Here is an 18832-nt window from a genome sequence, read left to right as displayed (position 1 = left end):
GGGTTGGGGATTGTTTATAATTATTGACAAGCTGATGTGATGTGTTTGGTGAGCCACAGAAGCCACAGGGCGTATGATTAATAAGGTGCAAATTCGATCCGAACTTAGCCTTTTATTCTTGGAAGACCCTTGACTGACCACAAAATGCGGTGAGTTCGATGAGTGTTCATTGGGTGAACCGCATGCTGGCCAAGTTCTTGAGCCAAAAGGCTGAAGGCATCACGACAGAGAGGTAAACATGAATAAAAAAAACCGCAATAAAAATGTTATACAAATGCTTACAGAAATATCTTAGCAATTTAAAGCGTTAGGCGCAGCAGCAACATGCAAATCAGGGGGAACGCGACAAACTGAAGCTCAGTCAGTCAGAGCCAAGTAAACCTGTCTTAAACTGCTATCGGGCCCGCCCTCTTCGCTGTTGTTTGTGTGTTTGTGTGTCGCATTCATTTCCATGTCATTTCATTTTTAGAAGTTTGCCATTCGTGATTTTAGTTCAGTTTTAATTGCGACACAGTTCGGTGCGGAACGTCTCGAGTTGTCTCAAATTGCCCTTCACATAAGATTCGTTTATCAATCTCCCATCGATCGAATTCCATTCTTAATTTTTATGTGAATAAAGGTGTGTGTGTCAAAAATATTATGCAAATCAGTGTATTATTTATCAATTGCAAAATTAAATTTGTAATTATTAAATGGCGTTGCATTAATTTAAGCATAATTTAATGCTGTACAAATAAAATATCACGCATACGCCCGAGTGTTTAAAGGAAATTACATTCATTACTCACGAGCACGATTAAAATGAATACTATATACACGTATTTATTATACGAACATGTGCACATTTTATATTTATGCGAGACCGTTCAATAATAATGTCCAGCGCGGAAATAAAAAGAAACGCGAAAATGGAAAATACAGAAAATATAAATGTGAACGAGACCGAGAAATAAAAATAATAAACAATAAAACAGAATTTTCAACATGAAGGCTCATTGAAGCACACAACGAAATGCTCGGCTTTGTGAGGGCACATCGAAAACTTAACTCGATTTCTGTAACGTGTTGAATTTCCAGTTTAATCTAAATATTTGCCTTAAGTGCTTGCGACGCCTTCGCATCGAAGTGCTTATTTGCATAAATCTTTATTAAACAACAATAGTAGACTTATAACAATTATTGTGTGTGATGAACAGTATTCAAGCTTAGTAATAATATTAAAGAGCGACTCGTTTTAAGTATTATTGATGTACAGCTGTGAAATTAAATATAGCATCACTTTGAAATATTCTTCCGCTAAAAAAATTGTTTCTATAAAAGCGATAAACGTGAAATCTTAATTTAAAGTTAAATTTCTCTTTTTTTTATTATTTCTTTAAAAAATATGTAAATTGCATTGAAAAAGAGTTTTTGGAATAGTTATTTCTTATTATATATGTCTATATATTATGAGATAAAAAATATACAAATTTAATCTGATGCTATTTTGAATTTCACAGTTGTACCTCAAAAAGTTGTGTTATAAAATTATTCCTTAGTTCAGTCATTGATTGACTGAATCAGGTTTATTCCCCCTTGCGGGTAGTGTATTTTAATGCTGACACTGAGGCGTTGTTCTCTTATTGTTTTTCCCTTTACCAAGAATGCATTGGCTTAATTAAAGGAATACGTATGCTTGAGGCATCGACTTTTTCCAATTACGTAAAGGCTTTTGCGTTCCTCAAGCAATTACATAAATAGAGCGGCGGTCAGCCTCATAAAATTTGCATGCATCTGTGAGAGAAAAATCGAAGACTATCGAAGAGTATTGGAAACAAAAATATGTGATAATTGCAGCATTCATTGAAAAGGAAGCGATTTCATTAATGTGAATCTGTTTGCTTCTACAGAAATTAAGTTTAGTTGGATCGACAAAGTTTGAAAGTTCAAAGTTGCGCAAGTTGTGTGCTTAAGTGAGAAAATAATTGCGCTTAATTTACGAAATTTTGCAATTAATTTAAGTGACCAAGGAAAATACTTCGTGCAAGAAAAGCAAGAAAAACGAAAAGAATACAGAGATAAAGCAAGCCACATTATAAATCAAGTGCGTAAATTTATACCACAGTTTACTGCACAATGCTTTCATTGAAAATATTTACTATCATAGAGAACTTACATGAAACATGCTTCGAGCTACTGGCAAATTAAATAAAAAGTTAGCAGTGCAATCTAAAGCGTTAAGCCTTGACTGACCAAGTTTTAATCAATGGACCGTTAATTTGTAAGTTTTAATTCTAAAGCTGGGAGAAACGTAGGCCTATTTTCAACCGTAGCACACTTTGTGTTCAACAGGCACGAAAAACTCATTAAAATTCCCAGCGGAAACACAAAGTGCACGGCGGACAGCGCTGTAGCCTCAAACATCACGCATACGCCGCGTATACACCTGAAATGACAAGACGCGTTGGCGACATTGGCCCCGCTTTTCATTATACACACATTTCATGTGTGTAGTTACATGCACAGCTCGACCGGAACAGCAACGGCCTTGCAGTATCATCATTGCTCTTGGCTCATCATATTAAATAAGTTACGAGTCTGCCACACAACCGTGACATTCTCTATCGCACACTTGCTTGGCGTGTGCAACTTTCGCGCTCATTTGCCATAAATAACATTTGCAAATATGCGACATAAGCCATTTTAAGGATATCCAATATAGCTTCTTGTACTTTACCTTATTAGAGCGCATGGCTTAATGTTCTGCAACCATTAACTAAATTTGCCAGCAAATTGCATCACACACAAACTGCTCTGCTTATATGTACATACTTGTTTATTGAAGACTATAAGCCAGCACTATACTTTCTCACGCTTAGCTATGCTAATAAGCTTTTGTTCTTGTTGCTTGCATTTGCAAAAGCCAATTAGAAAATTGTTCGAATCTCGCAGCTGCTTGTTAGCCTCTGAATTATTAAACGCTTGCTCGGTTTCAGCTATTGGGGCAGCCCTCTAAAATTAATGGATTATGGCTAGGGATGCGAATAAATTACGTTCAATCACGATTTCAGTAATAAATTAAATGCAAGTATTGATTAATTATATACATACTTCAAATGTTGATAACGAGAGAGCGACTGCACTGCGAAGCATTTAGGAATTGTTCATTATTATTTCATTTACATAAATTAAAATTCTAGTCTTTGTTAAATACAAATTATTAAATAACTCAAAATTGTAACAATTCTTTTAGTATATTTTAGTATATTTTATATTTTTATTCCACATTTAATATTCAATTATTATTCAAGTATGTAGTAGTATGTTTAATATTTTTAAAATTACTGTGAAGCACTTGACTAATAGTTGAATATTAAATGTTGAATAAAAATACCAAATATACTAAAGTATGTAAAAATTGTTACAATTTTGTTACAAAATAACTATACTGTATAACTACTAAATATACTGTAATACTATATTACACTGTAATACTATAATACTATATTACAGTATATTTAGTAGTTATACAGTATTTTTATCTAGCTATCATGACATATTTCCTAAATCCTTAATCAAGTGCATCTACTAAATGAATGATTTGAAATTATGATTTATATGACAATATACACAGTATATTTATATGTTTAATAATTTTTGGTATATTTAATATTTTTATAATTATTGAAAATTCGGATCTTGAATATTTATATCTTTTTATATTTAATATTTTATAGTATGTTTAATATTTTTAAAATTACTGTGAAGCACTTAATAATAATTGAATATTAAATGTTGAATAAAATACTAAATATACTAAAGTATGTAAAAATTGTTACAATTTTGTTACAAAATAACTATACCGTATAACTACTAAATATACTATAATACTATATTACACTGTAATACTATAATACTATATTACAGTATATTTAGTAGTTATACAGTATTTTTATCTAGCTATCATGACATATTTCCTAAATCCTTAATCAAGTGCATCTACTAAATGAATGATTTTAAATTCTGATTTATACACACTATATTTATATCTTTTTATATTTTAATATTATTTAGTATATTTAAAATTTTTATAATTATTGAAAATTCGGATCTTCGATAAAAAATATAATTTCACTAATCATTATAACACTATACACAGCATATTTATATACCGATTTTAACATAATATAGTATATTTAGTATCTTTATTTATTTTGCTTTAGTTCTTTAAGTCTCGCTTGACGTACATCCCTAACTATCGACTCAATTTGTTTACAATGCCAGTAGCGATTTTTGAATTGAAGTTTAATGGAGTGTTGGGTCTGACCCTCGTCGAAAGTAGATGCTGGCAGCTCGTTATTGGCTATTGCCAGCTGGCAGCTGTAAACTTTGTTAGTTCCATAAACAAATTCCAATAATGGGGTAGTAAATGGGTTAACAGGCACTTCCGAATTCTGTCAAATTAGCAAATTGATTTAAAATTAGTTGGTGTAGGTCATGGCGATACCTTCGTTCGTTCTAAATTCTTAAACAAGCATTCATTATTGAAAATTAATTCGACATTAATGGTAGTTTTAAAGTGTACTAACATGTCCTAATGAGAGTTTAAATACTTTTGACACATAAACACCTGCGAATCGCCTTTACAACACAAGAACAACTTAAGCTTGAAAAATGTTCTCCGCACCTTAACTTTTAATTAAAAAAGGATTATCTAGACTATATTGTTTGCAACTCGCAACTTTGTTTCATATTTCAAGTCTTTAATCTTTAATCTAGTGAAAATTGCATTATAATATTGTACGTCCTTCTAATGCGTATGTTTTCTCTAGATAATCATTTGCACTGGAATGCAGACATTATAAATACTGCATTCCCCTAACTAGTGCTAAGCACATCTCCAAAATGTTTATCTTCACACAATACCCAAAAGAGTCAAATCAAAAGTTCTCGACAACAAACAAGTACATAAAATGCAGTCACAACAAAATCCCGAAAAAAAAAATTGGTGCTAAAGGAACTCAATGATGATGTGAGGAAGCTAGCTACGAATCACATACTTAACGCTGCAATTTCACATGAATATTCCGTACGAACTCACTTACTCACTGCGTTAAATTGGCAAGAAATTCAAGCAGAAAATAAGCAACATGAAAGCAGCAAAGCAGATGTATGCAGCATATAAAAACCAACGACATTTTCTTTGATTTTTTTATTGCAGTGCAAAATCTGCAAACTTAAGTAGGAGACGAGCATATGGATGTTCTCTTAATGTCTGTCTGCTTACCAAAAAAAGATGGAAAATTGGCGCGTAATACAGAAACGAGCTGATTGCAGCTGTAATTTTATTTCTTGGCGGTATTTCTGAGCACATGCTGCATAAATATTTTTTGTCAGTTAAGTTATGCAACTAAGTTGCCATATCCACTGTAGACTGCAGCATATTCTAGCTTTGGCGCACAAACAGTATTCTGAATATAAATTTATTTTTGCAACACATTCTCCAAAGTTTAATTACCTGGAAATATATGCATTAAAAATTCCTTTTAGTAATGTAAGAGTAGTTTTGCCCATTTGCTGGGCTCGCTGCTAAATTGCATATATTTGAATGAAATTCCGTTGTGCAGCAGAATGTTGGTAGAGAACCGGAAATTATTTATTAAATTTACTGCGTTCCTGTGACTCTTTAAAGTATGCATATGGAACACAGAAAATTCACTGTCTACTCTCAAAAATACGTCTGTCCTCTCAGTTTCCTAAAACAACATTTACATTTCCGTACATGCTTTGCTTTTGCTCTTTTTTTTCTTTTTCTTCGAACTGTCGAGCAATGTTTTGTCTTCCGCCTTTGACATTTCCAGTCTATTCATCATTTCGTTTAACTGGCTGAACTTTGCATGGTTTTGGCATTTAGCATTTGGCAAGTTTTCGAAGGATGCATTCAGCAAGTGCAATGCATATTACAAATATGAGTGCGTCTTTAAATTTTATATGCGTAAGCTGGCAGTTCAATTTCCGTATCCGTTTCAGTTGCCGCTACCGTTTCCGCATAGTACCACATTTTTATTTTCATTTTTGCATGTGGCTTTCACTCACCTTAGTGCTGCTTACGGGAGCGCGCAATAACACTTTGTTGCCAGCTGCGAAACGTGCAAATTAGTTGTGGTTGCACTTACTTCATATCATATTCGCTTCAGTCTCCACATAAATGTGGATACTTTGTTGCAGCTGTCGGTATCAATGCCAATAGCAAATACATTTTGCATTTTATGGACACGTGAGATGTTCGCTTTTCATGTGTTGTTTTTTGCGCCAATACTGCAGTGAATACTTCATCAGTTTCGTTCGCCTTTCGTTGACTTAGTAGCTCTCATTTACTATTAGCATCTGATTAGAGAGTTTGCCAATATGTAATATTCTGTTAAATTGCTGACATTGAGTTAAATTGTTGGGAGTTCAGCAAACAAAACCAAAACATCATTAAAATGTTGTCGCAAGTTTGCATTTAACTTGCTTAAGCCTCTTATCAGTTTTGATAACGGAAATTGCCAAAGTTGTTCGTTCAAATAACAGCGAACAGTCTCTCAGCTCAGTCACGACCGCTGTTAAACTCTCTTACGCTGTTATGCCAGGGAAATTTTAACAGCGCAGCGACGCAAGGCGTAACATTTACTGTTGCGCCTAAAAGAGAGCAACATTATTGGAATTAAAGTAAGGCAGACGTTGAATTTATTTGATTGAAATTCTCGCAGCATTATAAACGAGCTTCGACTTGTCCTGACAGTCGTATGTTTGGCATGCTTGATTTGCTTGGGTCTTTGTGCTGTCCCCGCCTACCGTTACGCCCGCCCGCGGCTGTTATTATTGTCATTTTTTATTGGCCTTCAAATTCCGCTGGAGTAATGAAAAACGTTTATGTTTGCGTTACATTTGGCAGTGCTTATTTTGTTATGACCAAGTTCCATCAAAGTTGCGACGCACACGGCCTATAAAAAGACGCGGAGTCTCTTAAGTAACTGTGCTCCCCCCTTTTCTCTGCCCAACACTGCTTGCGATGATAAACATAAAAATGCTTATAGATTTTGATGACATTATAAATTTATGATTGACACTCAGCAAGGCCGCATTGATTTCTGTTCGCGTTCTCCGCTAGTTGAGGTCTTTCATAAAATTGTCACATGTCTTTCCGCACTCTCTCTGGCGACAATTTGCAGCACTTACTTATGCGGCATGGCTCATTAGGAAACGGCAAAACATAAGCTGAATTATGGTCTACTCACTGAAATCATAAAGTATCCCATGAATGAACTCATAACCATGCTAAATACTTAACCTTTAACTTCTGTACTGTCAAAGGGAAATCACAGAACTCTTCTTCTGCACAGTGGTAACAAATGTGTCGAGTGACAAGTTACAAGCTGGTTTTAGACACCAGCTGTATCTCATTCCGAAAGTTATCGCTTAAAAAAATGAGAAACATTTGTCAACATGTTAACGTTTTTGATGACTTTTTACTTAATGTCTTAGTTTTTACATTATTCTGATTTCTACCATCTCGAATGTGTACAAAAGTAATAAACTTTCTTATTTAGTTTTTAATGGTATTCATTTAAGCTCCTATTTTACAATGTTCTTATTATAGTTTCTCCAAGTTTTTTTTTTTTTTATCTATACTTCCTTTTTTTAAGTGCTGCATATTATGTAATAATAGCATATAGTATCATATTTCAAGTTTTGAGTAATGCTTAACGATTACTTAATTTAAGTGTTTTCCTTAGATGATCAAACTTTACAGATATATTTATAACTTGTTAACCTGTTAGTACAGGAATTAATTTATTAAATTAATAATGTTATATAAAGAAAAATGTTTATTGATCCCCCCCCCAGAATCCTCACTTATTAAAATTCTTTATTTTTGTTATCTTGCTGCTTGATGTCTAAGCTTTTAAAGTATTACATTTTAAATAACTTATAAAGGTGTCATGTAGAAATTAACAATTCTGAATTTCATTGCTAAGTTTATAAATTGTCTTAATTTTTGTTTCCCCCTTCTAATGTATAACTTGTTAAGCTGCCAATATTTAGCAGTAAACCTGTTTTATAAATAATCATATAATACGAAAAAAGTTGTTAAGCTGTGCCTTCTGTTCGTTCTGATTAAAAACACATTCTAGAAGTATGTCATACATCTTCGTTTAAATGATTTGCAACTGTTTTTCAAATGTTTTTTTTTTTGTGTGTTTGTTTTGTTGGGCTAGAAGGCAACATAATTCATGTACTCCCGCTCTCTGGGTTTGGGTTTTGGCTTTTGGATTTGGGAGTTGCTCGAACACAAAGTTGCCAGACTTACTCGCTGAGCAATAAAACAATTCCGCCCGAAAGTATGCTGTTAAAAATGTAGCATATCCCGCGGCGCCCAGAAGAAATCACAGCTGCAACAGCATCAGCAACGGTAAAAGCCACCGCCACAGCAACGGCAACAGCAACAGCATTGGCGGCATTTCAAAGATTTATATTTCAGTCCTGTTAAAATTGTATTTAATTTTTTTTTTTTGTTTCTGATGAAAACTTTCACGTTTTTCGTTTCTCGTTGCCCATTTCACATTTCTCATTTCTCACTTTTGTGCGTTTTTTATATTTTTGGCCCAACTTTTCGGCTGGAACTTTCTTGGTGTGCCGAGTGCATGCTTATTGCCATTGTTACAATGTGCAGGGGGCGTGACCAGGCCGCCTCCGTACAGCTTAGCACACAAAGTAAGTTTACGCTCTTTTTTGTTTAAGCCGTTTCAGTTGCTGTTGCTGTTGCTGTTATTGTTATTGTTGTTCTTGTTGTTTATTATTGTTAGTGTTAGTGTTGTTGTTGGTGTTGTTGTTGGTGTTGTTGTCGTTGCTACAATGCACACAAAAGCTTGCATTGTTTGCTTTGATGTGCTCTGTTTGCACCTGTCTCATAGATAGCTTTGACGACTGCGCGTCTCTTTGATGTCAACAAATATCAGAAACTATTTTATGACATCTGCATAAACCAAACAGCTGACTATTGACTGTCGCCTGTTTTCCTTTCCAAATGTCCACAAATCAAATGTGGCGCCGCCCAAAGCCAAAGCCAAAGCCAAACTACAACTACAACTACAACTACAAATACAACTACAACTACATCATTTATTTCCCATTCATTGCCGCCGTCGAGGACAACACGAGGCGCCACTTTCAATGAATTCGCAGCTCAGCTGTAGTTGCAAATGAATATGTATATGTGGAATGCTTTTTCACTTTTCGTGTGTTTGCAACGTGGGTGTTAAATAATATTCAGTAAAGGGAATGAACTGAATGAGTCCACCTTCATAGTTCGTTTTTGATTTTAAATTCTTTCTTGTTCGTTCTTTTTCAGTTGTTCATTTTTGATCTATGATTCATTCTTGTTCGCGTGGTAACTCTTGTTCATAGTTCATTTTTTCAGTTCGTGTTCGTCCTTTTTCGGTTGGTTTAGTAAACAATGTTTACTTTTCATATCTAATTCATTCCTGTCACGTTTGGTCTATAGTACGATCTTTTTTATAAAACTTCATTTTGATCGTAAAATGAGATGAATAAGTTCACCTTCTTAGTTTGTTGTTGGTTTTTGTTCGCTCTTATTTAGTTGTTTTTTGGTAGTTCCCTTTAGATCTGTGGTTTGTTCTTTTCCACACTCACTCTTGTTCTATAGTTCGTTTATTTTCTCAAGTTCCGTTTTGATCAGCACTTCCAGTTGATATGGCAACCCTTCCACAAATTGTTGTCGCACATATAGTAAATAATGCAGCTGAAGCGAAAACGTTCACAAACATGAAATTGGACCACAAACAACAAATTCCAAAAACTACAAGTTTTGGCTAAGCATAACAGGAGGAAAGCAATTTGAGTTGACATTTTTAATGTAAGCATTCAGCAATGTGAATGATGTCCATCAAAACTGTGGTCAACCATGACAAAATTTGCTTGACATTTGGTCAACTATTCATTGGTTCACTAACTACAGTTGCTCAGTTGACAATTACAATTTTGTTATTTATAAAATAATACATATATATGTTATGATATAATATTATATAATATATCAAATATTTTGTGGTATATTTTAATTCAGTTCAACTTTAAATTTATATGTACTTTTATAAAAAAAACCTTATTGGCTGACAATTTGGTATATTTTAATATATAATAATATATCAATATACCAAATATATTACGGGGTATGAAATATTCTGTGGTATTTTAATTGAGTTCAATTGTAAATTTATATGTACTTTTTTACTATATACAAAAAGCCTTATTGGCTGACAATCTGAAATGTAGTACTATATAAATATACCAAATAAAGCTTCTTGTATATTTTAAGTATTTTGTTGCTATATTAATTTGTCATATTTTAAAATTAATACTGCACTATTTTGCTTTCATTTGATCACACTCGACTGTAGCTTTATTACTTGTTATTATATGGTTTTACATATTTATAAAATTAAGATAAAGTGTCAATATATAAATGTCAATCATGCTTTACTTACTAATTAGACAAAACGTATTGGGAGCCTCAATAAAAGTTAACTAGTGTCTACTTTACAAAATTTAGTACTTACAATAATTACTAATCTATTACTAATAGCAAGTATACCTACTGTCAAGCGATGCATGTTTACAAAGCGCATTATCCCAATTATCAATTATCCCATAAACAAAAACAATTAATTTTCTCGTTTTTTTGACATTTTTTTACTTGCAAGAAAAGTTTCCTGTTAAAAATATATGAACTACAATTTAACATATTTATTGTTCTTAATGCTAAAGTTAAAAGTTAGTCAGCCCCTACTTCTTCTTAGTATAGGCACTAAAAGCTATCACTTAAAAGCATGACAATAAGAAAATATTAATATTTTACTATCCAATCACTATCACTTAATCGCTCAAACTCTCCGCTGCACTTTTCGTATTGACTGTGCTTCCATTTCCATCGACTGAATTTTTTTGTGCTTTGCAAGTGATGCCGAGTTGCTTTGACAGTGTAAATTGTTTGACAAGAGAAATATAAGAAGACAAGAGAATGTGAGTGAGTCAAGTGAAAATTGATGAGCATTTAATGTGGCAAAAGCTTGAATCGTATGTCAAGCAATTTCAACCTCAGAAGTCAACCGCAAATTGAACACAAGAAATACACTCTGATTGTCACTTCTGGGAATGCGCTTTGAGGCATTTTCCCCCCTTCCCAACATGATGGTGGAGAGAGGATGGAAGAAGGCGGCATTTGAATTCAAGTTGTGGTCGAGCAAATGACTCAGACTCCATTTGTTCTCTGGCTGCTGCCCACTTTCATTTCGATGATGTATTCGAATCATTTGTGTTTGTTTTGCCTTTTTGCCAGAATGTTTGGCAGAGAATTCTGCTTGATTGGCTGCAGGCCTCTCTGTGTCCACATTAACTATGAGTGATCTATAGTTAATTACGAGCATTATTGTTCAACTCAACTCAACTTAACTCATGCTGAGCTCAACATGTGCTGCTAAGTGCCAAGTTATCGCATAATTACCAAACATTTCTTTTTTTTTTCTTTGTGTGTAAGTCAAAGTATTTGTTTTGCTCACCACTTTTTGCTAAGATTGTGATTGATTGGCTGCTGCCTAACCAGCTGCTGTTTATATGGGTAGCTGAAGGTGTTTTCGTTCTGAATAAAGAAAATGAAAATCAGCATTGGCCTAAATACATATAATGTTTTGTAGTAAAAATTGTAGCTTTACTTCAATGCATGTACTTGAATTTAAGAGCCTAAAAGGATGCTCATAATTTAGTGAAATTACGGAAGGACGCCACATAAAAAGCAAAACCAAAAGCAAATATCAAAATTATTGTTATCAGCCTGACACACACACACACACACGCACACACTTGCACACACTGGCACACACGCTGAGCTTTTATGGCAGAAACTTGGCGTAATGCAGCCTCAGGCTGGACCCAGCTTCATCGTTGTCCAGCTGCCACTTTCAGTTTGAGTTCCAGTTTTTCATTGTTTTATGCCAGAGAGGAGGACTAAAATGGTTGGCCCACTTTTGCTCCTCCATTTGGTGATTATGCCTGATTTTCATTTAGATGATGGACGAGGACATTCTCCCCTTTTGTACCCTACTTATTCCTGACAATATTGCCCACCAAAATACTCGTAGGCCGGCCAATTGGCCAAGCGAAGCGTGTGTTAAATTTTATGTCTGCGTCGCGTGAGCTGTCAACAAACCATAAAAAGTTTTATTTTTAATGTTGGCCCCTGGCTTCAATCTTGCCACAATGTTGCAGATGCCTGGCCATGTGTGTCAGAGTGTGTGTGTGTGTGTGTGTGTGTGTGTGTGTGTGTGCGTGTGCTGCTGGCTGATTTTATAATTTCATTTCATTTTATGCCTGGCTCTGGTGTGCAACTGATAAGGTCTTATGGCAAGGTCTTACAGTGCCAAGGCAAACAGTTGAGTTTTATAGATATTCTCTTTATTTTGCATTTCGCATATTGAAAATGAGCCCACATCCAAGACAATTAATTTCGGATTTCTGATCAATTAAATGTTTGCTTTTGCTCATCGAATTTGCCCAGGATTGTTTTGCTGTTCACATTAATTAACTCAGAGTCAAGTATGTGTTGAAATGTACTCAATGCACTTCCTAATAAACCTGTAGCAATTAGCTGCAAATGCATAGAGTCGCATGTTAAGTCGATCAACGCTGCGTATGATTAATGTACGTGCCTCAATGCCGAAAATGCGGAATGCCGAATACGGAATACGGAATGTGGAATGTGGAATGGGTATTGGCAAATGGCTCATAAAACTGATTTACGACTCAGAGTTCGGGTGAAGTTAATTGGCTATCAAAAAGTTCAGGTTGTAAGTTGTTGCGTTTATTTGAAGAGTAATTCAACTTTGCCACGTTTTAAATAGACGCAATTAATATTTGTTGCTGTCACGCCTTCGAGCAAAGCGAAATCAATTTCACATTATTACTTACCCCCTTGGTAGCGAAGAGAGCGGCGACTATCAGAAAATCTCGAAAACAATTCAGAAAGCAAACTCTGGAGCAGGAGACGGGCAAACACGGGAAATTCAATTCAATCAAGACGTCTACTTCGTCTGCATTAAATCTGAATTCCAAATGCCAGTGGGCACAAAACCGGATGGCGACGAGGGAAGGGCGAAGGGGAAGGCCACTCAGCGGCAGCTTCAGCGTCTGGCAAACAAACCTTTAACTTTATCAAAGGTGCTAAATTTCACAAAGTGTCGTTGGCTTCACGCGAAATCAAATGCAAACAAGTTGAGAGAGTTTTCAACGTTGCCCAAACAGTTTTCCTTATCTGAGTGCATGCTTAGGTATGCGAGTGTGTGTGTCTGTTTGTGTATGTGTCTGTTTGTGCCTGCTGTGTATGAGTGGGCGTAGACGCGCATAAATTTACGCTATAGTCTGAGCTACGTGCTGTGGCACAGCCTAAAGGATTATTGTTGCCACAGACACAGTCAGAGTCAGAGTCAGAGTCACAGGCAGCAGGCAGCAGGAACAAGGCACAACGCAGCTGACAGAAGGCAGAAGAATCGCTTGGCCTTGATACTGTAGCCAAAGGCAAAAAGAGGCAGCGCCACAACTTCATATCACTTTCGTTCTGACGGGGGCGTAACAGCAGCTCAGTTATTGGCAAACACAAGTGAAAATGCTGCAGGCTGATTGACTTTGATATACCTACAGCTATGAGCGTCACTCGATGTCGCCTCGACTCCATGGCAATAAAAAACGTTGCGAGTTTTTTGCGCTTGCATAGTGGAAATTTGTTTTTTGTGTAAACACATTTTCAACAAGTATGCAAATTTATGATGTTTTAACGTTAACATACTAACAGCACGCAATCAAGGAAGTTAGCAAGTTGAATAACAGAAATGTTAATCGAACAGTGCAGTCTTAAAACGTTAGCTGTTAATCTCGTTGGTTATTGAAGTCATTGATGTTAATTTTGTATATACATTTACGTAACTCATGAAAATGTAAGCTGGATTTTTAACCCCGTTACTATTAAAATACTTTTTCATGCAAATTTACAGTATTCTGGTATTAACATATTAAGAAGAGATCTAGCTGTTAAGTTACATAATATGAATGCAAACTTAACAGCTTAGGCTTTTAATATTGGCTGTTAAACTTGTTGGCTGTTAAAGTCATTGAATTAATTTTGTAGAGAATTTTAAAATTGTTTAATAGGAAATAAAAACATAGTTCATGAACATTTGAGCCAAGATTCTCCAAGGGAAAGGTGATCAACGCATAAATTGAATCATTTGCTTCGGACACCTTAAGATAAAGTCACTTGTGACAGGTGCTCTTTTAGAAAATTCGATCTACGATCTAAGATCAACCATGTTAATCCCTGTTTTTAAGCAAATTTCTGATAATTTGAAGTTAATATATTAAGAAAAGATCAACCTGATAAGTTACATATCATTAATGTTAACTTAACAGTGCAGTTTTTAAAATGGCTGTTAAAGTTATTGACTGTTAAATCCGTTGATGTTGATTTTCCTTATTTTAACAAAAAAAATCAATACTTGTTTTTTTAATTTTTAATTTAATACTAACATATTGCTTATTTCTAAAAATGTGTTACTTTAGCAAAGCTTTATTTTCTCCGTTTTAAAGCTCTACAGTTTTACAAGCACTGTAGATGCATCTTTGCTTCTTACTTCGCCGGGTATTTGCGGTAACTGTCGACGGCAAGTGTTCGAGTATTGCGGTCGTTTCGCTCTTGTCTTCATTGCAAATGCGTAAAGCTATAAAGTTGTGTGTGTGTGTGTGTGTGTGTGGGCTCTTAAATTCAAATAAACAGCAAACGTTAATGCGAATGCTACTGCGAATTGCGATATAAATAGCATTAACAATTGAATAAAACTGCAGATACCTATTTAAAAGACTCTTCATAAATTAAATATAAAAGTAATGTTAATTGTTTGATCTATTTATAGTAACAGACCGCTAAAATGGTCAATGTGAGTGAAACAACGGATCTGCAGAATGAGGAGCTCGCCTTGGACAACACAATTTCGCATGGCAATGGCAACTCTGGTCCAACTGTGCTTGTCAACGCCACAACAACGGATGCCAACGGCAAACCAAATCAGCGAGTCTACGAGCCACGAGAACGTTTCATCATAACCAAGAATGTTGTCGTCATTGGCCTCGCATTCATGATACACTTTACGGCCTTCCATGGCACATCGAATCTGCAGAGCTCGGTGAATGCCGACAAGGCACTCGGCACCACAACGCTGGCTGTTATCTATGGCTCCCTCATATTGTCCAACATATTTTTACCCATGACAGTGATTAGGTGAGTGCTCTAATTCCCAGCTGACTGACTCGCAAAAAGCGGTTGATGGAATGCGTGAATAGTTGCAGAATAATTAAGCTAAAAATAAATATTTTCTATGTTTTGTTGTACAAGTTATTATTGCAATCACGTGCATAGTATTTATAGGAACAACTGCGACACTTTTAATTATCAAGTGTATGCATTTTTTAATGAGTTGGGTGAATATCTGAAAGACCTTGTAGCACGAGGAATGATAGCATGATTATGAATATCATCTATAAGGAAATTTTAATTAATAGCGTTTTACAATGGACATTTAAATTAAATTTATAATATTTATAAATTTGTGTCTGTCCGTCCGTATGAAAACATAGATCTCAGAGACAGAGAGATAATTTTTTTTAACGCTTTTGCTTTCACGAAGATCAAGTTTGTATCAAATGTTTGCCATGCTCACTTACGCCCTACATAAAAGCTAGCTACAGTCTCCAATTTGAACACAGACAATATATAATAAAATATAATAATAATAATATCAATATACCAAATATAGCGTTTGGTATATTTGTAATAGATTTGGGGTATATTAATTTGGTATATTTAACTTAGTTTGTTTTTCTTACTTGTTTTTCAATAAAATTGCTCAATAAATATTTCCATTACAATTCATCAACTCTTTTAACTATCAATTAAAAGACTTATTTTAATATATTTAAATATGTTAAATGCCACAATACTAAATCAGATTTAAATATTTCCATTCTATTAAAACACTCTAATATTATCGATTCAAATTATTAATAATTAACGAGCTACGCAATCATTTAAATTGATTCCCATATTGAAATATTTTCTTGTGTTGATTATTCAAATAAAAATCACTTGAATTGCAATTTCATCCATGATTTATGTTATAATATAGTTGGCACAAATTGTAAACGATTGTTTAGCTAAATCACTGACTTGTCAGATTTATTTGATAAATGGTTTAATACAATAAACACAACTGAAAGTCACAATTCAAAATAATCGTGATTTATTATGGACACAACCTGTTGACGATTGAAATATTTGCATGCAAATTGTATTCTTTTATTTAGAGCCTTTTAAATAATAGTTCATGAGCATGAGTTGTCAATATAGAACTTGGCTAAATCATTACTTAAAACATTCCTTTCACTTCAAACTGATGCTCAACTGAGACTCAACTCATTGGCATATAATTGCTTCCATTCCACATTCACGGAGAACGCATAAATTTTCGGGTTGCTATAAATGTTGGGCAATTGTGTGGCATTTTTATGGCAATTTTATGCAGATGCGACAGTTAAGAAGGTTGCGTAGGCGTGTAAGGGAGGCTGGGCTGTAGCTCAACGTGTTCGACTGTTAAATGTCAACAGGAAGTCCTTGGATTAGGAGGGCTGACAATATTGCATTCCCTCACACCTCATTCATCCCGGGGCGTAATCTTTCACTGCTTTTTGGCAGGCAGCCATTTTGTTTCGGCTGACATTTAAACAAATCGCTAATTTATAGGAGACGTTAGCATTTCAGCCCCTTCCCTTTCGACTCTCCCCTCCTCTCCCCACCCCGTTTCGCAGCACAAGTTTCGACGCATTTTTCCAACCCGTTTGACTTATTCCAGGCACGCACACAAGCCGTTGGCCCAGAAATGCTGACCGTGGCAACTTTAATCAGTTAACTCGATTTATTTAGATTTATGGTCGTCCTTGGGACTACTCTCTGTCTCTCTCCTTCTCTTCCCCATTTCACATATGTCCAGTGCCTAATACCAAAGCAAAACAAGCTCTCACTTATCTCATGCCACTTACTCTAATCAACAGTTGGTTCGGCTGTCGTCTCACCATGGCTTTGGCTCTTTTTGCCTACATGCCGTACATTGCTGCCCAGTTTTATCCACGCTTCGAGACACTCATTCCCGCTGCCCTTATGGTGGGCTTTGGCGGTGGACCATTGTGGTGTTCAAAGTGCACATATCTGTCCACTGTCTCCGAGGCACTCACTCAGGTGCGGGGCAGCAGCTCTCGCAAGGATGTTAATACGGTCAAGTTCTTTGGCTTGTTTTTCATCTTCTATCAAATGGCCCAGGTGTGGGGCAATCTGATATCCTCATCGGTGCTGACACTGAGTGCAGCTGAGCCAACGTCGCCCGCAAATGAGACACTCGAAATGGAAGAGCTCGAGGCGAGCATCAGTCGAGTGGGCGAACTTTGTGGTGCACAATTCTGTCCAGGCATTGGCGCTGAAGTGAATCCCAATCTAGTGCCGCCAGCGCCCGAGCAAATCCGATTACTCAACTCGATATTCCTAATGTGCATGGCCGGCGCTGTGGTCATGATGATCTTTGGCGTTAGCTCCTTAAAGCGGTAAGCAGTATCTCTATAATAAGGTAAATGTATTTAATTTACAAATTATTTATATTTATAAAGTTATGGCGTCAAGCGTGGCGATACTGGGGATGGCATCTCGGGACTGCGATTACTCACGGTGACCATTAATCTGCTGCGTAAGCGGCGACAAATTCTCATGCTGCCCATAACAATGTTCATTGGACTGGAGGAGGCTTTTCTCGCAGTGGACTTCACACGCGTAAGTGAGCTTTTAAGCTTTCAAGCGAAGACAACAACCACTAACAAGTGTTTGCTTTATTCACCACAGTCGTTTGTCGCCTGTGGCTGGGGCATTTCTAAGATTGGCTTCGCTATGATTTGCTTTGGCATTGCGAATGCCATCGCCGCTGGCATCGCGGGTGCTCTTGTGGAACGCATTGGACGTGTTACACTGGCGGCCATCTGTGCAGTGCTCAATCTGTGCCTGCTCACCTACATGTACACCTGGGAGGCACGGGAGGGAGACTACTTGAGCTATTGCGCCTTTGCGGCTATTTGGGGCATTTGCGATGGCGTCTGGTTGGTGGTTGTCAATGGTGAGCTTAAAGTTTCACCATCATTGGTTGGTGTTCGCATTTAGCCGTTGCTCAAACCTTTCCTCTTTACAGCTTTCTATGGCATCTTGTTTCCAAACCACCTGATTGCCGCTTATAGCAACTTCCGTTTATGGGAAAGCACAGGTTCGGTTATTGGCTACGTCATCAGTTCACAGCTGTGCACATCCACCAAGCTAATCATACTCATGTGCGTGATGCTCGTCGGCTGCATAGGGTATGTGATTAACTCAGATAACCAATTAGCTTCTATTTACAAGGTATCTTCTTTTATAGATATGGACTGATTGAGTATCGTGTGTGGCAAAAGCAGAAGAACATGGAGGCCATGCTGAGTGATTGATGAATGCGATGATTACCAATTTAGCTCTAACTTGATGTGATATTGCCAGCCTTACACTAAGTGCAATTAAGAACAATGCTCCCTTAGCAATCTAGAATATAGGTTTTTTATTGCAAATAAATCTTCATGAAAAGATTAATGAAATGAAAAACGTTGTTCATATTTTTTAATTATATTG

The 18832-nt window shown here is 35.9% G+C and overlaps 1 protein-coding gene across 1 annotated transcript; it reads left to right on the top strand.

Annotated features, from left to right (window-relative positions):
• Window positions 1–500: 500 nt before the first annotated feature.
• LOC133841367 (UNC93-like protein) lies at window positions 501–18805 on the top strand. The gene is made up of 7 exons (XM_062273784.1): window positions 501–619; window positions 15000–15364; window positions 17191–17733; window positions 17797–17956; window positions 18026–18293; window positions 18366–18528; window positions 18588–18805. The coding sequence occupies exons 2-7, from the start codon at window positions 15015–15017 to the stop codon at window positions 18652–18654; spliced, it is 1551 nt and encodes a 516-aa protein (XP_062129768.1). The 5' UTR covers window positions 501–619; window positions 15000–15014; the 3' UTR covers window positions 18655–18805.
• Window positions 18806–18832: the final 27 nt, after the last annotated feature.

Source organism: Drosophila sulfurigaster, chromosome 3 (genome assembly GCF_023558435.1).
Source record: "Drosophila sulfurigaster albostrigata strain 15112-1811.04 chromosome 3, ASM2355843v2, whole genome shotgun sequence".
Taxonomy (NCBI): Eukaryota; Metazoa; Arthropoda; class Insecta; order Diptera; family Drosophilidae; genus Drosophila; species Drosophila sulfurigaster.
This window is presented reverse-complemented; position numbering and strand designations above follow the sequence as displayed.

Coding starts and splice junctions, on each gene's coding strand:
- LOC133841367 (XM_062273784.1), top strand. CDS start 15,015: ATGGTCAATGTGAGTGAAACAACGGATCTGCAGAATGAGGAGCTCGCC. Junction 15,365..17,190: donor TTACCCATGACAGTGATTAG/GTGAGTGCTCTA, acceptor TCTAATCAACAG/TTGGTTCGGCTGTCGTCTCA. Junction 17,734..17,796: donor GGCGTTAGCTCCTTAAAGCG/GTAAGCAGTATC, acceptor ATATTTATAAAG/TTATGGCGTCAAGCGTGGCG.